The sequence below is a fragment of the Ipomoea nil genome, unplaced genomic scaffold, assembly GCF_001879475.1.
Source record: "Ipomoea nil cultivar Tokyo-kokei standard unplaced genomic scaffold, Asagao_1.1 scaffold3030, whole genome shotgun sequence".
Classification (NCBI taxonomy): Eukaryota; Viridiplantae; Streptophyta; class Magnoliopsida; order Solanales; family Convolvulaceae; genus Ipomoea; species Ipomoea nil.
Genome location: NW_017619458.1, coordinates 4,988,838 through 5,008,561, shown reverse-complemented (window position 1 = coordinate 5,008,561; position 19,724 = coordinate 4,988,838). Strand labels below are relative to the sequence as shown.

Sequence of the window (19,724 nt, the reverse complement as noted above, 5' to 3'; positions counted from 1 at the left end):
CTCATTTGATCATGAGTATATATATATATATATATATATATATATATATATATATATATATATATATATATATATATATATATATATACACACACACATACACATATATGTCCGGCTCCCATAAGAACCATGTCCTAGGTGAGAATCTGTGGACAAATCCAAACCATCGACCTAGTAGATCTAACGGTTGAAAATAAAGAAAAAAAAGAGGAAAAAAAGGATGGGGCTGTTTTCATAAATATTACAAAATTCAAAATTTTCTAATATTTATGAAAATAACCCCGCTCCTTTTTTACTTAATTTCCTATCCATTAAATCTTGCGGATCAACGGTTTGGATTTGTCCACAGGTTCTCACCTAGGAATTGGTTCTCATATGAACTGGATTGTGTGTGTGTGAAAACAAAAGAAATATTACTAACCAAGCGGACACCAAAAGCTTTTGCAACTCCTGCTACAGTGACATCTGAGTGCAAGGGCCCAACCCCTCCGTATATAAAAACCTGCAGTGACAAGAACAAAACAGATAGGAAATATAAGTTTAGGGCAGCCAAATAAACCGAATAGAAACAACCAAATAAGAAGTAATGAAAAGAAAATTTAAAGAAACCATGTCATTCGTAGACTTTCGTCTCTCCACTTCCTCAGCTACAGAATCTACCTGAATTCAGAAAGGAACTGATTGAGAATTGAAACTAATAAGAAAACTAATCTTCAAGTATTTTTTTTTTTTTTTTTGAAACACTTGATTCTTTACAAGGTAGTATTTACTTTCTCAATCTTTTTCAGCTCAAAGAATCAATGCCCCCACCACCGGGGTTCGATCCTGTGACTACCCATTAGTATACGCTCATAAAGATCAAACAATACTCACATATTACTGTATTACACTAAATAGCTTGAAATTAGAAGATCGTGGAACCAAATACGGTTTGAGTAAATAGAATTCGGGAGACCTGTACACAATTGGCCACAAAAATTACCAAAATCTAAAAACTATTGCAGCATACTCCTATAACCTACTTACATCATTCCGAGTGACAGCAAGATGAGATACAGCCCAACCTATTGAATGGAGCTTTTTGCACAATGAAGAACCCAAGTTATCCTCAACAGTGCCAAATCTGAGCTATGGAGCCAAGAGAAATATATAGAATAAGTAAGACATCACAAATAATAGTAATTTAAATTGCAGGAGGCGCTTTAAATATGAAACTTGTATATATTTTTGTGCATATGAGGCTGCAGTCAATAAGCCATATACCACTGCCTTTTAGAAAATTTTTGAAGCCACAATAAACTTAAAACTCAAACTCACACTAGATTGAACGAAAAAGTAGTACAGCATCCAATAGTAATAGAAGAAAAAGTGACAAGAAAATTGCCCAAGGATGGTAAGAAAGATATTTGATTGAAACAGTGTAGCAACAATAACTTACAAAATCTCATCACCAACAGCAATAATTGAGGCTGTTAGCATGCTTTTCCTGTGCAAATTTTCACTTTTCAAACCATTGCTAAGGGTGTGCAACTTTGCAGATGCTGAAGAAGAATATTTCTTCGCTCTTCCAGCTCTTTCCAGCCTTCCATCTTGGAGTAAATATGCAGGTCTGAATTTTTCTCCACTATTAGTGGAATCGTTGACACACAACAATTCATTGGGTACAGTGTCATGGATGCTCCCTATTGAAGTATACCTGCAATATAACAAGTTTAAAAGAATGTTTGAATTAATATGCCACCTATGTGATAGATCCCCCAAAACAAAAAAAACAAATACAGAATCTGAGTGCAATTATAAAACATGATGAATACCAAGATAGATCATAGTGGCAGGATCAAGTTTCAGTCCTAGTGCTAGGAAATGATGACTTAACTTCAGTAGAACCCAAAGCAACATAAATAAATAATTAATTAAAAATTACCCTTGGTCATAAAGGCTGCAATACTGAACTTTGCAAGTCAAAAGGAAAGCCCATACATCTCTGCCATGTCAAAATAAACGTGTTATTTACCAGTTGTCAAAATCTAAAATAAAACCAAATCTGAAAGCTGTGATGAAATGGATAAATAAAACAGTTGGAAAAGAAGTTCCATTCATCCAGGGAAAGGAAACTATTCATTAGGAAAGATGCACTTAAGGAAACATAGTCAAACGGCACAATTTTCAGATGGCTGCTATTGAATTTCAAAGATTTCATACAATTCTAAAAGGTTGCAGTAAGATGGCTGCTATTTCAACAAGGACAAGTGGAACATGGCTAGTACTTTAATCACTATTTTCCCGACACATGGAAAATCTTGTATAATGTCTGGAACATATACTCTTCACCAACTTGAACTCCTTTAAATGCAAAAGCCAGCCATACTGTCAGTATCGTCCCCAGGTTATGATATGCAATTAAACAATAATGAGCGAGCATTTCATAATTCATGGTAAGCTATACTTTCATTTGCAAATTTTGGGGTTCTAGCCATTAATCTAATTAGTTAACTGAAGTTTCAAATTAATATCTCATACAATACTTTTCTAAACCTGAAACTTTTACCAGCTTCTCTTTCAGATGCATGGAGAGTTTATTACCTATATGACCAATCCAAAATTGGATTCACCCTCATGAAAGGTGGCCAGCCAGGTGAGCTAGGCGAGAATTGTTCTTGACCTACCTGAAAGGTAGATACAATAGATAGTATGTTAACACCTGCAGTGATAATTAGTTTTCATGGAAGATTTAAAGATAATTGCATGGATATAAATCTAGAAGGAGATTTTTATACCGCAGTAGGATCACCAATTCGAACACCAAGAAAAATGGCTTTAATTGGATTAGCCTTTAGCAGAGACTCTAAACCAGATTTAAAGTCAAGGCGAATAATATCCATTTGCAAATTGTACCTGCTCAGACAAGAGGGATCAAGTCAAGATAATTACAACCTAGATATGATAATCAAAGAATAAATCCTTATGATTACAACACGAACATATTGCATATATTGAGGTGGGGAAAGGGGGAAATGTAAAATAGCAATAGAGCATTTTCCCACGTACATTGCAGCAATTTCATAGGTAAATGAATTTATCTCCGGAAAAGCAGACGAGCTTTCAAAATATATTGTGCGTATTGGAAATGGTATTTCACCATAACCAAGGTCCCCATTGGAATGACACTTCTCACTTTCATGCAAGTAATAGCCTGCCCTAAGCAGGTGAAACAAAACCTACATGGAAAAATTCATTGGTAAAACAAACCATAATGTGCCAAATGTTAGTATAGAAAATACACACACAGAAAGATGAAGAGCTTAAAAAGAACATACAGTAGAATCTTTCCCTCCATTGAAGCTCAGTGCAACCTCTTCTATACTGTTTATATATTCAAAGAACAACAATGAGAACTTGCCAACTTTATGTCAGAAGCTATAGATGAAAATGATAATTCACAAACTCAGTCAAAGTGTAAATCGTAAGTTTACGGTTTTGAATAATAAAAAAATGACATGCAATTATGACTACATATAATTTTTCAGACAATGACCTAAAACTATTAAGTTGACAAAATGGATATGCATTCATCCAACTTAACCTAAATCGATTAGTTAATTCATCCCTGATAAGAAACACATAGGGGCAATTACATTAGAAAATTATAAATCAGAAACCAATTATAATGAACCCTTCAAACACTTAAATTCCATAGCTAATATGCACTAATTCAATATCAGAAAATAACCGATAAATAGGAATAACAAAAGAACCAATTCAAAGAGATCTCAGAAATGAAGCTTACGAATATAGAGCAAGAGCTCTTTTGATCACATAAATGGCATTGTTGTACTTTGTTTTAAGTCTTCGATCATCACATTCTCTGATTGCTTTATCAATCTCCATGGCTTCCTGTCTACAAACTGAACCCTTCTGCACAAAAGTACATCCATAAATCCCAGAGATCAATTGCATCCAAATTCCAGAAAACAACATATGCAAATATATAACTATTAATTAGTGAACTACAAGAATTGTCTCCCACTAACATCAACAAAACTGGCAATCCGAACTCCAAGAAAATTGGAACAAATATGCAAGAAAATCAGCTGATTTGCTCAATTAGACATAGAAAGAGCAAAAGATACCAGCTTTGAACCAAGAAAACAAAGTGGGCACACGTAAATTGAAGAGCAGATTAAATCTTTGAAGAGTTTAACACGGAAAATACACCTGATGTTGAAGGGTTCAAGCACCGAGGGAGGAGACTTTGACGGCTGAGAAATGTATTCAGAAACTCTACTTACACGGGGAAGGTTAGTTATGTACCACAGACCGCCTATCTTCTTTCCTTCTGAGGAAAAACACAATCCCAAATGCGAAATGGACAAAAGAGAATTTGGTTTTTAACGCAACAATTGAGGAAGATGCTGAAAACTATGGTAATATTCTCCGCTTATCCCATCCGGGCTTCGGACTGGGCCTTTTTACTCGCTTCCTGTAAGTAATTCATGTAATTTTTTTTTTTTTTTTTTTACGTGATTCGCTGCTACATCTACTATCTACTATCTACTATACTATCTACTATACTAATAAGAGCCCAAGAGAGTTAGGGCTATAATGGGTAGAGAAAATGGCGGTCAAATTTTTTTAATCAAATGAATGGCTCAGATTGATCAGATTTTAATTTTTCGTTGAGATTTCCTAATTTATCCTTAATGAATATGATTATCCGTTACCTTTTCCGTTAAATGTTATCTTTTCCGTTAATTTCTGTTAGTTCACCATTAACTTACTCATTGATTTCAATAAGAAAGGTCTTAGGTTCGAACCACATCCCAATCAAAGTTGGCATAATTAGTATTCTGTTTTACTCTTATTAAATTAAATAATAATTTAGTAGCTACAACAAAAAATAATACATATGCATTTCTTTAATTTAGAATTATGTGTCTACAATGCCTTTATTAAAAAAAAATATTCATTATCAATAAATTAAATAAGAGAAACAATTTCATTAGTTATATTGTCTTTATTTTTCTCCAATATAAAAATTCTTTACAATCAAAATTTAAATTCATCAATTGATTATATTCGCTACATTTTCTTTATTAAAAAAAATTATTCATTATCAATAAATTAATTAAGAGAAATAATTTCATTAGTTATATTGTCTTTATTTCTCTCCTATGTAAAAATCTTTACATTCAAATTCATCAATTGATTATATTCACTACATTGTCTATTATATTTTTTGAACACTATTCTATAATTAAATATCAAAGTTATAATACAAAATAATGCTATATATTTATTTACCAAGTATTTTATTAATACCATGAAAAACTTTAAATTAATAAAGCCAATTATATGAACTACTTGAGGAATTTGTTGACAAAGAGAGTATTCAAATCACACAACAAATTGAAGTGAGAAACTACCTCGCAATGTCCTTGTTTGACAATCAACAGTTAGCGATTAGCGTTAGCAAATTATATTACCGGATTTGACCAGCGAGTTATATCAACGGTTCATAAAAAGATATTTGAAAAAATTAGCCTTTTAAAATGAACTAAGGGTATACATATAATAATAATAATAATAATAATAATAATAATAATAATAATAATAATAATAATAATAATAATAATAATAATAATAATAATAATTGTTTTAATAATAATTTTTTTTTTTTAAATATAGATGTGTTTTGGAAAAATCATTCTAAAAAATGTTAAGTGAAAATATTGTAAATTGCAACATTTCTATTTTCAGTGGTTTGCAACACATTGTTGCTTCAAACTGTTGAATAAACAAAACACTTTCTTTAGCATTTTGATCTTTGGGTTACATCATATTTACCAATCGTCAAACATCTTTGGGTTACATTATAATTAAAAATTTTAAATTTTTACTACATCTAAATTCCTTAAATTAGGAATTTCTTTATCCATAATAATTTATTCGACAATAATAGTTGAACTAAATGAACACTGAGCAAAATACCTAAATGAGTGGTACCGTTGATTAATTCATTGATCTTGTATATATGTGCATTCATTAAATATATTAGAACCCTTTGCAACAAAAATACTTGGTTACTATTTAAAAAAAGTTTAGTACAATTATAATGAATCTCCTATATTACATTGTATTCATATACTATAAATTACATATTTAAATAAACAAATTATACATTAAATTACTTATGTTGAACTTCTCATATATAACCTTGCATTTATATACTTTCAAATATTTATTTAATTATAAACATTGGGTAGAAAAAATGACCGTCAAATTATAAAATCAAATGAATAGTTCAGATTGTTCATATTTTAATTTTTCTTTCAGATTTTCTAATTTATCCTTAATTATATGATTATCCAATCCGTTAACTTTTTCAGTAAGTACCTTTAATTCACCGTTAGTCTAATTCTAATATTAAAGTCTAATATAGAATTATAACTACAACATTAATATAATTCTAATATTAAAGTATAATATAGAATTATAACTACAACATTAATATATTTCTAATATTAAAGTCTTAATAGAACTCTAAACACAAATCCTACTGTCGGAATCTCCTCAAACAATATTAGTATATATTTAATATTTTATGCTTTAATTTTTATTTGCTCTCCCTTATGTCCCGTATTTGGTTTCAACCATACCCATACAATTATTTTATTGACAATTATAATCAATCTTGACTATATTATCTTGCATTTGTAAAATTAGAATTACCAATTTAAATACGCAAATTCAACATTCAATTATCTCTACATGAACAATTATAATATAATCTTGCATTGATATACTTTAAAATACTTATTTAAGAAAAACATTGGGCATTATCCCAATCGCGCAATGCGCGTAAAAAAAACTAGTACATTTTATAATTCATAATGTACATTATTTTAAAATATAATATATATTATTCTAACTCATAAAATATATTATTTTACTTTAAAAGTTTTACTATTTTAACACATAATGTACATTACTATATTTGTATAAAATACTTGATAAAAAAATATATAACATATTTTGTATTATAATTTTGATATTTAATTACAAGATAGTGTAAAAAGAAGGCAATAGACAATGCAGTAAATATAATTAATTAATTTGAAGGTAAAGAATTTTTGAATTGTAAAAAATAAAGATAATATAACTAATGAAAATGATCTCTTTTTAATTTTTTTTTTATAATGAATAATTTTTTTTGAATAAAGATATTATATATAGACATCTAATTCTAAATTAATTAAATGTATATGTATTATTTTTGGTTATAGCTGCTAATTTATTTAATTTAATAAGAGTAATAAAGTGGAGTACTTACTTTTCATCCACAATAATGAAGTCATCGATTTTTTTATTTTCATTCGTTGTTGAGATAAATTGTTTTGGGAGTTTGTCGATGATAATAAGGGAGTTTGTCAATGACAATAATTGTTACAATTGTTGTCAATAGAGAATGATAATAAATAATTGGAAATATATGACTACAATAGATATTGTTATAATTATATACTAAAAATTACTTACAAATTGAGTTAATAACCGATTTGGTCCCCCGACTATTGCGAAACTACCGATTTGGTCCTCGACTATAATCCTTATCAAATTAAGTCCTCAACTATTAAAATTTTACTCGATTTAGTCCTCTGTTCAAATTTCATCCATAAGCTGTTAAATTTATGGGTAGAAACGTAATTTGACATTCCTCTTTTCTTCTTCCCATATTTCGGCTTTCTTCATCACCGATCACCGATGACAAGTGCGTGGTTTGTATACCACCAGTCATCACAGACCAGAGACCGTCCGAAACGGCAGGAAAAATTGCGGTCAATGGAGTGTAACCATGGAACAGCAAACGGTCGGAAAAATTGCGGTCATTGGAGTGTAAAGATGGAATAGCAGCCACCATTCACCAACTTCAACTGAATCCAAGCTCCAGAGGCCATTTCAAATTGGAACAATCCAAGAAGGGAGTCAAAGGCATTGTGAAGCTCTCGCCGGAGGAATCCAGTACGCTAGAAAATACACACAACTCGCCGGAAAAGCCATCCAATTCCAGAAAATCATACATCCTTCATTCAACATTCAAAGCAAAAGAGGAGCAAGTAAGGGCTTCAGTAAAAAACAAACCACCATCCATTGAAGCTGCTCTCCGGTCACCGTGAAATATGGAGTGACCAAGAATGAAACGGGGTGGTTACTTTCATTCTCCTGATCCGACCACCCCAAAATGGGGAACGACGAAGGTCGGCAAGGCAGGGGAACTCGTCCTGCCTTGAACTGGAAGCGTTTGGAGGCCAGTTGTGGTAGCCACCGGAACAAAAACCAACTGAGAACTACAAACAACAACCACCAAACGGAGGAGAATCAGTCGCACCCATCAAATTTGTTGTTTGGTGAAGTCGCCGTCGAGAAGAAGCAACGTTCATGTCTCGTCTGAGAAGCCCAGAAAAAGACAAAAATGCAATCTCAAACCACGCACTTGTCAGCGATGGGAGGAAAGATCGAAAGACGTTAAATATTCCGGCGAGTCGCAGAGCTCCAGTGGTACCAGCTTCACCTCATTGTTGTCATCGACGACTGAGGCTTCCGAAGGAGAAGGTGACGGCGGCTTCGAGAGTTTTAGCGAGGAGTGGAAGAAGAACATCGTCCCTAACCCTCTAGACAATATTATTTTCTGCAGGAAACTCATCTCTAGCAAGAAACAGCAACCGTCGTCGCGAAATGCGACGTGGATCCCGGAGAAGAAGATCGGGCATGGTGGTGGCGGTAGCTGCTTTCTCCGGACGTTCGTAGCAAAGTTTTTTGGCTCATCGAAAAAAGATGCGAGCGCGGAGAAGAAGAGCCATGAATCGTCGTCTACGGCAGCGGCGAAGGTGAAGAAGGATTATTGTTGTTATTCATCGGCTAAAAACGAAGACGTTCGTAGCCTGTCAGTGATGAGGAAAGCCGGGAGACGGAAAGAAGAAAAGGGAAATGTGTAATTACGTTTTCGCCCTTAAATTTAATAGCTTATGGATGGAATTTTAACGGAGGACTAAATCGAGTAAAATTTTAATAGTTGAGGACTTAATTTGGTAAGGATTGTAGTTGAGGATCAAATCGGTAGTTCATAATAGTCGGAGGACCAAATCGGTTATTAACTCCTTACAAATTTCTTTAGAAGTTTTCATGCATAGATAAAACCCTAAGAATGATGTGTGAAACTTGTTTAATTGGAGAACCAGTGGGATGTCAACATTGTCAATTCTTTAGAAAATGGTCCTACCGTTTTAAAGTTCATGTGTAGTTGTATTCCTAATCAACAACTTTGTAGTAAGGTTGCACATGTATGATGATGATGTAAGAACAATTTTGTCCGATAAAAAAAATAGTACAATAGTTGTAAAGTAATATACAATTGTAGCATTATAGAAATATATACAAAAAAATATCAATATCAGAATGACCTAAACCATTCCAATAATGCAAAAGCATAATTAAAACATTGAGTCTTGTTCTAAATAATCAAAAGAAGATTAATTAAATGAAAAAAAAAAAAACAAAACAAAACTTAACCTAAATATTTTTATTTTTTAAATGCAAGAAAATGATTTTTAAGGTTCCTGATTTATAATCTTTAATGCTCATCTTTGAATACTATGTATTTAGTTGGGCTAATTATTTGGTCAAAGTTTATGTTAAATTTTATATTGTATTCTTTTAATACATTTTAACATATTCGTAGTATATGTTTAACAATTATGCCAACTCTTATTGGGATGAAGTTCGAACCTATGACCTTTCTTATATAAACTAGTTCTTTTACGCGCTTTGCGCGAATGGAATAATGCCCAATGATTATTTTTAAATATGTGTTTCAAAGTACACCAATGCAATATTATATCGGAGATGTTCATGCATAGGTAAATAAATACTGAATTTGTTTATTTAAATGGGTAATTTAAAGTATATAAATGCAAAATAATACCAGGACTATGTGGTCTAATGGTACTCGGGTTGGACTTCCATTTGGAAGATTACGAGTTCAAGCCTCAGTGGAGGTGTTATTGGTTCTTTGTGTTTCAATAGGTTGAGAAAGTATATGAACAGATACTACAATGTAATAGAGCCAGTAACTTTCGAAAAAAAAAATGCAAAATAAGATTATATTGTCATTTTAAAAACGATAGTCTAAATAAATACTACTTTTGGTTTAAATTTCTCTAATTTTTCTTAATTCTCTTTTGGGTAGCATTGTTATTGTCTTCATCTTCAGTACATGTCCCCCCCCCCCCCCCCCCCCCCCCCCTTTTTTTTTTTATTGGTAGTGTGTCATGTGCAATTGGATTACTGGTGGTAGCATAGATGGATTCATCGTGGAATGAGATTATGGTGTAGGAAGCTTTAGATTTGCCTTGTTGTGTATATGATGAGATTGTACTATTAACTCTTTATCTTACAAGCATCTATTGATATTTAGTAGTGGTAGTTTTCCCCCTACATGTTTCATGCGTTGTGAGATGTGTGTCGTAAGTTATTGTTGGTTTTATGACTTTTGGGCAGTCAACGGCAGGCCAACACTACCGTTAGAATAACGAGAATATAGGAAAAATATAGGAGAAATATATGGAGAAAATATAGAAACTTTGTATTGAAGAATATTGCTCATGAATGCTAAGAGAGTTGTCCCCTTTCCTATGTGAGAGGGAGCGTTATGTTGTGCATCCGTATGCACCATGCATGGTGCATACGGATGCAAAAATGACGTCGTTTTGGCGTCTAACTTAAAAAAAAAAAAAATTCAGAATTACATAACTACACATCCATAATTTCACTACACTTCCAGGATTGCATAACTACACTTCCAGAATTGCATAACTACACTTCCAGAATTGCATAACTATAATTCCAGAATAGCATAAGTACACATCCATAACTTCATAACTACACTTCCAGAATTGCATAACTACACGAAACTGATTTTTTTTTTTTAAGTAGGGCGCGCGTTTTATGCAAAACGACGTCGTTTTTCCATCCGTATGCACCATGCAAGGTGCATACGGATGCACAGCATAATTTGCCCAGTGAGAGGGGTCTATTTATACATATTTTGGGCCTAGAGCCCTACAAGCTAAGGAATAAAAATTCTAAACTGCCTCATATTGGGAGTTTTAGTTACATAACGAGACCTAATTCTATTATATAGTAGAAATAATGAGTCCAATTCTAATTATATTGGGAATAACAGGCCCACAAACTCTTGGGTTGCTCCATGTCGTATATCTTTCTTGGGCATTCTTGATTCAATCGCTTTCTTAAGCCGGTCCATGTGGCTCAGACCTAGTATGATATCCATCATCCAGTTCCCCACTTTCTTGAGATTTTGCAAAGTCGATGTCTCAGGAAAGTATTTTGAATTATTCAATAATAATAATAATAGTAATAGTAATAGTAATAGTAATAGTAATAGTAGTAGTAACAACAACAACAAGTTCACATGCCTGTAGCTCTTCGTAGTTGAATATATATATATATATATATATATATATATATATATATATATATAAAGACAAATTAGTGGATTATGTGCATTCTTATGTGCTGACATATGAGATGCCTAAGACTGTAAATAACAGAAGAAATATGTAGGCCTGCAGAGTGTATTAAAACGTATTCATAAGCTCATAGGATCTGCAAAGTAACCAGCGGTCTTCGCATATATACACTGTGTATTCAAATATCCCCTCGCAGAGGGTAATTTTTGGCGAAAGAGAGAGATGCAAGCAAGTAGAAATAGATAATGGAGTTTCATATTTCTCAGCGAAGATAACGTAACTCATCACCTTACTCCTCTCTCTCTACTCCTTCTCAAGTTCAGTAATTAAATTTTCTTGCTCCCAAGCAATGGCGTTGGCTTGAGCTTTAAGGGCACGCAACACTGACCAATGTATGCTTCTTGCTCTATGTGATACATGGGCATCTCCATATCGCCGGGCATCTATGCAGTGCTAGGGGCACAAAGTCTCGTTATGGTGGAGCAGATGACGGTGGTTCCTCTAATATAGTCTGCTGGAGACAAAACAAATATCAAGTATCATAGCCTCCTTGCATCTCTCAGGCTTTTTCTCTTCCTCCCCCGGCGGTGAAGAACGACGTTAGCTCCCAGAATAGAGACGACAGCGGACCCTTCTGGTGCGTATCATTTCTTCCAACGGGATTTCTTGTGCTGCTTGAGTCTCTTGTTTTGTTTCCCGGGATTCAACCTCATATGTAGAAACATTTATGCTGTTTGTTTTAATCTTGCCGTTCATACTACTGCACATTCCGATCTCTTTCCTCTTTTTTTTTTTTTTTTTTTTTTTTTTTGGAAAAGAGTCCCGCGGTTCCTGGTGGCTGGCCAAACTGGCGGGCCGTAACAATGCCGGTCGGTCGCTGCCGACCAGGCTTTGTGCGATCGATCTGACCTCGTTAACAGCGTCCATTTTTTTTTTTTTAAAACACACACACAAATATATATATATATATATATATATATATATATATATATATATATATATATATATATATATATATATATTTATTTATTTATTTATTTATTGGGGAATACCTTCTTCTGTCTCCTTTCTCTTTTTTTTTTTCTTTTTTTTTTGGGAGGGCCTAATTTTGGGAAAACCTTATTCTGTCCTGGGACGGCTCCAATGTTGGGGAGTCTGATCCAGAGGCTGAGGCTTTTCCTACTTCGCACACTCGTTGTCTAACTATTGTGATGGTTTCTCGCGTGCAGCTTCTTCGTGAGCAACTTCGTTGCTAGGCCCGGTCACAGGCTGCTCAGCCCACAATTCCCCAATGCTCTTCGGTAACAACTCTATAGGATAAAGGTAAGAAACCCGTGGGGGGTCTTTCGATTTACTTCCTCCTCCCCGGGCCAATGGTGTTATTTTTCCCCTTGATTAGCAGGCCCTGAAAACGATCTTCATAGGTGGATGACTGCTCAACTTCATCGGGTGAGTTAGCATCTGCCATAACTTTTCTTTGGTCGTAAAGTTTTCTTCAATTTTGTTCTTCTTTGTGATTTACTGGGTGTTTTTCCCGTGATTAGGCCATTTCAGTTGGCATGGAGACCTTTGGGACTTATCGAGCGTGCTCTTCTGAGGTGGGGGATCTTCGCATACGTGTGGATGAGTTGTCTGCAGATTCTTTTAGTTTCCAGAATGGGATTGAGCAAGGGGATGCTTCTAGCCATGATTTTGCTTTCTAGATGATATGTAACATTTTTTTTTTTGTACAACTAGGTTTTGTAAATAGCAATTTCTATTCTGCCTATTTCATTTTTCTGTTCCTTTTTTCTTTGCTCCTTTTTGTTTTGTGTATGTTATTTCCAGTTTTATCTAGTTCCATCCACCCAGTATGCTCATCTGTCCACCAAAGTTTTGTTTTTTTTTTTTGAGAACGTCGCTCGTTCTCTACCAGTATATGCATCCACCCATGGCTTTTGAGAACGTCACCCGTTCTTAGCCAGTATGCCCATACGCCAAAGATTTTTTTTTTTAGAACGTCTCCCGTTCTCAGTTAGTATGCCCATCCGCCAAAGATTTTTGAGAACGTCTCCCGTTCTCAACCAGTATGCCCAACCACCGAATGATTTTTTAGAACGTTCTCGTTCTCTGCCAGTATGCCACTCCGCCAATGGCTTTTCTGAGAACGTCTCCCGTTCTCAGCCAGTATACCCAACCACCGAATGATTTTTGAGAACGTCACCTGTTCTCTGCAAGTATGCCACTTCGCCAATGGCTTTTCTGAGAACGTCTCCCGTTCTCAGCTGGTATGCCCAACTACCGAATGATTTTTGAGAACGTCGCTCGTTCTCTGCCAGTATGCCACTCCGCCAATGGCTTTTATGAGAATGTCTCCCGTTCTCAGCTGATATGCCCAACCACCAAATGATTTTTGAGAACATTGCTCGTTCTCTACTAGTATGCCACTCCGCCAATGGCTTTTCTGAGAACGTCTCCCGTTCTCAGCCAGTATGCCCAACCACCGAATGATTTTTGAGAACGTCGCCCGTTCTCTACTAGTATGCCACTCTGCCAATGGCTTTTCTGAGAACGTATCCCGTTCTCAGCCAGTATACGCAACCACCGAATAATTTTTGAGAACGTCACCTGTTCTCTGCCAATATGCCACTCCGCCAATGGCTTTTCTGAGAACGTCTTCCATTCTCAGCTAGTATGCCCATCCACCGAATATTCCCTGAGAATGTCTCTCGTTCTCAGATTTATGATGTCTCATACTCCCTTTAACCACTTCTTGTCGATGATGCTTTATACCTTGATGACTCCTAGACTCTACACTAGACTTTATACCGACTAGAATTCTCTCCTATAACCCCTAGGCCCTACACTAGACCCCTTAGCCCCGACACCCTGTCATCTATTAGACTTTCCTTCACCTGATATTGTCAGGTTCATCCTTCTGACAGTCATCTTTGCTTGTTTTACCATAATTTGATTACTGCTTCGTGATCTGGTTTTGAACTGTCCATCGAGGGGTGAGAAAACGAGTCGACTATTGAGAAGTGAGAAGTTCCATAGACCACCATTTGGTGGGAAGATGGGTCGACCGCTGAGTGGTGGAAGGTCTGTCGACCCCTGAGTATTGGGATGACCAACCTAGATGACTAGTCCGCCTAGATGATCAGTCGGGGTGACCAGTTTGGGTGACTAGTCAGGGTGACCAGTCCACCTATACCGTCTGTCCAACTTATGTGCCAAAATTCTGAAGACATTCGAGGAGGTAACTAAGCGTGATACCCTTTTAAATCGAAGTAATAGCTTTATTACGATACTATAATATAATAGTCTATTGTACATAGTAACTAATTGCACGAGATTATTTTCCCAACAATTAATAGAGCTTCTTGCGATACCTTGAATGCGTCTTCTCGGTTTGTTCCCCATTGGGCGGGGCAGTCGAACCTCATGCACTTGTTTGGGTCTGAAGGCGGGGACTGCTCTATGTTGAGGGGGGTGGCCCTCGGTCAATGTTGGGTCTGTCTTCCCGTTTGGACGATCGGTCCGCTGGACGCACTCTTGCCTCATCACGGTGGCGTTTTGCCTCTCGCCTTCGTTTTTGTCGCAAAGCCTCTTTTGTTTCTGCGTATTTGTTGGCCCGCTGGATGGCCTGTGCATACGTTTCTGGGGTCTCCCTTCGTAGGCTGGTGAACAGATCACCTGATCTTAGGGCCTCCACGAACAAAGCGAGAGTCGTTCGATTGTTCAAGTCCTCTACTCTTTGTATCTCTTTCTACCATCTTTTTAAGAATTCCTTTAGTGTCTCAGTTTTTCCTTGTTGAATGGTGGTCAAATCCATGAAGTGCTTCTTTGTTTTCATGTTTCTCGCAAAGTGGGTTAGGAATTGTTCGGCTAAGGTTTCGAAGCAGTCGATGGACCGCGGTGGTAGAGATAGGAACCATCGTTGCGCTGCCCCTCCCAGGGTTGAGAAGAAGGCGCGACAGTACATGGGGTCTTCTGCCCCTATTACCATCATCTTTGCCTAGAAGCCTACCAGGTGATTGCTGAGGTCCTCCATTTCATCGTAAGTAGGCATCATCAGGCATTTGAAGTCTCTTGGTGTGCGATATTCTTGGATCCTCATAGAGAATGGACTGGCAGATAACAGAGATGGAGCGGTTAGCCGGTCTCTTCCACCTTCAACCTTTCTTTGGAGGTCTCTTACTTCCTTGGCAAGTTCCGCTATCTCTTGATTTCAGTTCCTCTGGCTATGTTCGGGAGTCTTTCCGCTGCCCTCCATCATGTCTTGCAGAATTTTTTCCCTTTCGCGATCTCCTACCCTCATCATTTCTGTGCGAGGACCAGCGGCCTGGGTGGCCTCAACTCGTCGTTGGGGGTTGTGTCTGGATCATTGCTGCGGGCCTTCTATCGGGGTGTCTCCCAGGTCAGGCTGTGGGACAGTTGTCCGTAGATTTGGAGGCCCTATACGGTTGAGAATGGAGATCGTGCGATGGTGTCCCTGGGTAGGAGCCGATCTCTGTACTCTTTCAGGTAGTTGATTTGCGCCGACAACCTGGGTGGTGTCTTATAAGGGAGGGTTCTGGGAATTCTGCCCTCGTGTTCTGGCCGCAATGTAGGGCCTCTAAGAAGCGTGCAGCGGCCTCCACTATCTCGGATGGGAGCTCCACTGGCTGGGTCCGTGGGACGCCGACGGCTGGTGTGCGTGCGTTCGAGTGGATCTCCTCCTCTTCTCGGGGATCTCCCAATTCAGTCTCCCTCAAGGGGAATCTGCCGACCGGATGGTACCTGCGAGGGGGGTCGACTGAGGGTTTCTCTCGAATTTCTGACGAGTCCAGTCACCGGTCGGCTAGTTCTAGTATTTCGTCGTGTGGTTACCATGCTTTCAGGGATTTGAGGAACGAGCGAAAACTTTTCGTATCGATCCTTACAGACGGCGCCAATGTTGGTTTTATGACTTTTGGGCAGCCAACGGCAGGCCAACACTACCGTTAGAATAACGAGAATATAGGAAAACTATAGGAGAAATATATGGAGAAAATATAGGAACTTTGTATTGATGAATATTGCTCATGAATGCTAAGAGAGTTGCCCCCTTTCCTCTTTGAGAGAGGTCTATTTATACATATTTTGGGCCTAGAGCTCTACAAGGAATACGAATTCTAGACTGCCTCATATTGGGAGTCTTAGTTACATAATGAGACCTAATTCTATTATATACTAGAAATAATGAGTCCAATTCTAATTATATTGAGAATAACAGGCCCAGTCCTTGACAAACTCTTGGGTTGCTCCATGTTGTGTATCTTTCTTGGGCTTTCTTGATTCAACCGCTTTCTTAGGCCGGTCCATGTGGCCCAGGCCTAGTATGATATCCATCATCCAGTCCCCCACTCTCTTGAGATTTCGCAAAGTCGATGTCTCAGGAAAGTATTTTGAATTATTCAATAATAATAATAATAATAATAATAATAATAATAATAACATAAGGGAAAAAATAATATAATAAAGGATAAATAAGGAAAATCATTCAAAAATACTAAAATCAAAATAATATGAATCATTCATTTTAAGAAACAATACTACCAGCATTTTTTTTTTCAGTTAAGGGCCTAACATTATTGACTCTTATTAGAATTTTAGAAGATTGTAGATTAATGAGTAAGTTAAGAATAATAAATAGTTAACGGAATATTCCCTTACTAAAGTTTATACTAACACAATGCATGGTTATTTAAGGGAAGAAAATAATATAATAGATGGTAAATAAGGAAAATCATTAAAAAAACATACTAAAATTAAAATAATATGAACCATTCATTTCAACAAATAATTACATCAACATTTTTTTTGTTCCCGTTGAGCACCTAACTTTATTAGCTCTTATTAGATTTGTATTTGTACTAGTTTTACACGCGCATTACGCGAATAAGTTAATGCCCGATGTTTATAATTAAATAAATATTTGGAAGTATACCGTGCTAAGTCAGGTAGAAGATTTGCAACTAATCTTCGACGAGATCCGTGACAAGGCCATGGTGCTGAGTGAAGGCTTCCAAGTAGGATCTATGATCCACTTGTTACCTCCAGGTTGGAAGCACTTCAAAAACTACCTTAAGCATAAACGAAAGGAGATGAACCTGGAGGACTTGATCCAGCGACTCAGGATTGAAGAGGGGAACATGACGAATGATAGGAAAGTTCTTATCATTGATGGCGCTAAGGCCAATGTTGTGGAGCACGGTAAAAGCTCCAAGAGGAACATGAAGGATAAGCGATATCTAGGTCCGAAAGGTGGCGTTACCAACAACAAGTTTCTCGGTGAATGCTACAATTGTGGCAAGCCTGGCCACAGAGTGTCTGAATACAAAGCTCCAAGGAAGAAGAATAAGAGTTCTGAAGCCAACGTTGTTAGAGAGAGTAATCAGAAGGAGGTCGAGATTAGCCTTTCGGCTATGGTGACCGAGGTGAACCTCGTGGGCTCTAACCCACGTGAGTGGTTCATCGACACTGGTGCAACCAGGCATTTGTGTTGCAACCGAGAGATGTTCAAAACCTTTGAGACCGTTGAGGGTGAAAAGGTGTGGATGGGAAACTCTGCTCAGTCTGCTGTGGAAGGCATTCTGAAGATGACTTCCCGAACTGACGTTGAACAACGTGCTGTATGTTTCTGAGTTGAGGAAGAATTTTGTGTCTGGCTCCCTGCTGAATAAGCATGGGTTCCGCATGGTGTTTGAGTTAGACAAAGTAATTCTGTCTAAGTTAGGGATGTTTGTTGGTAAAGGATATGTAACTGATGGGCTTTTTAAGCTCAGTGTAATTCCTGTTATCAATAAAAGCAAAATTAATTCTGTTTACTTGCTTGAGTCTTCCAATTTGTGGCATGGTAGACTAGGTCATGTTAATTTTAATTCTATACGCAGATTAATTAGCATAGACCATATTCCTAACTTTCAAATTAACACAAATAACAAGTGTAAAATTTGTGTTGAGGCAAAACTAGCGAAAGTACCTTTCAAATTGGTAGAAAGGGAAACTGAACCACTAGAATTAATCCATAGTGATTTGTGCGATTTTAGATCGATACAAACGAGAGGTGGTAATAAGTATTTTATCACATTTATCGATGATAGCACACGATACTGTTATGTGTATTTGCTTAAGAGCAAATATGAAACCATTGATAAATTCGTTCTTTATAAGAATGAAGTGGAAAACCAACTTAATCATAGAATTAAGAAGGATAGAAGCGATAGAGGTGGTGAGTACGAAGCACCGATTGGTGACTCCTGTGCAAGTGTAGGTATAATACACGAGCATACGGCACCTTACGCACCTCAATTGAACGGTGTTACCGAACGAAAGAATTGTACATTGAAGGATATGATGAATGCGATGCTTATAAGCTCAGGCCTACCTCAAGGTATGTGGGGTGAGGCGATTTTGACAAGTAACTACCTTTTGAATAAGGTACCCCGCAAGAAGCTCGATAAGATTCCTTATGAGCTGTGGAACGGTAGGAAACCTTCCTACGAGTACCTGAAAGTGTGGGGGTGTCTTGCCAAAGTTTTGGTGCCAACACCTAAGAAAGTAAAGATAGGTCCTAAGACGGTGGACTGTATCTTTATTGGCTATGCACAAAACATTAGTCCTTATCGGTTCTTAGTACACGAGTCCCATAATCTGGACGTACATGAGAACATGATAATAGAATCAAGAAATGCATTTCCTTGTAGGTCCAATGAGGGACCGAGTACATCAAAACGGACATTTGACGAAACTATGGATAATGATAGTGGGGAATCTGAGAAAGAACCCGAGCTCGAGCCGAGACGCAGTAAGCGGGCGAGAGTTGAAAAATCATTTGGTCCTGATTTTCTAACTTACTTGTTAGAGTATGATTCGGGTACTCTAACTTGTTTATTAGAAAATGAACCCGATTTTCTATCTTGTTTGATAGAGAACGAGCACCGAACGTATGTAGAAGCCGTGACTTCTACGGAAGGACTAATGTTGAAAGAGGCTATAAAGAGTGAAGTGGATTCTATTTTACAGAATCACACTTGGGAACTCGTTGATCTTCCTCTAGGTAGTAAACCCTTAGGATCCAAGTGGGTCTTTAAAAGGAAGATGAAACCGGACGGTTCCATCGAGAAGTATAAGGCTAGGCTTGTAATCAAGGGTTGCAGGCAACATGAGGGCATT

General features: G+C 36.7%; 1 protein-coding gene across 4 annotated transcripts in view; it reads right to left on the bottom strand.

Annotated features, from left to right (window-relative positions):
* The window catches only part of LOC109163642 (FAD synthase-like), a 30,312-nt gene that overhangs the window by 2,292 nt on the left and 8,296 nt on the right, over positions 1-19,724 (bottom strand). The window contains exons 2-13 of one of the 4 annotated variants that reach the window (XM_019312387.1): positions 19,241-19,251; positions 4,131-4,389; positions 3,788-3,915; positions 3,318-3,363; positions 3,049-3,218; positions 2,778-2,895; positions 2,584-2,666; positions 1,925-1,984; positions 1,439-1,696; positions 1,027-1,123; positions 610-660; positions 422-502 (exon numbers count right to left, since the gene is read on the bottom strand). In XM_019312387.1, coding sequence (XP_019167932.1) covers positions 422-502; positions 610-660; positions 1,027-1,123; positions 1,439-1,696; positions 1,925-1,984; positions 2,584-2,666; positions 2,778-2,895; positions 3,049-3,218; positions 3,318-3,363; positions 3,788-3,915; positions 4,131-4,389; positions 19,241-19,245 — 1,356 coding nt within the window. In that variant the 5' untranslated portion in view covers positions 19,246-19,251. Of the gene's footprint in view, positions 1-421; positions 503-609; positions 661-1,026; positions 1,124-1,438; positions 1,697-1,924; positions 1,985-2,583; positions 2,667-2,777; positions 2,896-3,048; positions 3,219-3,317; positions 3,364-3,787; positions 3,935-4,031; positions 4,390-19,240; positions 19,252-19,724 lie in introns of those variants that run through there. The other 3 variants (XM_019312388.1, XM_019312390.1, XM_019312389.1) reach the window with 3 other exon arrangements.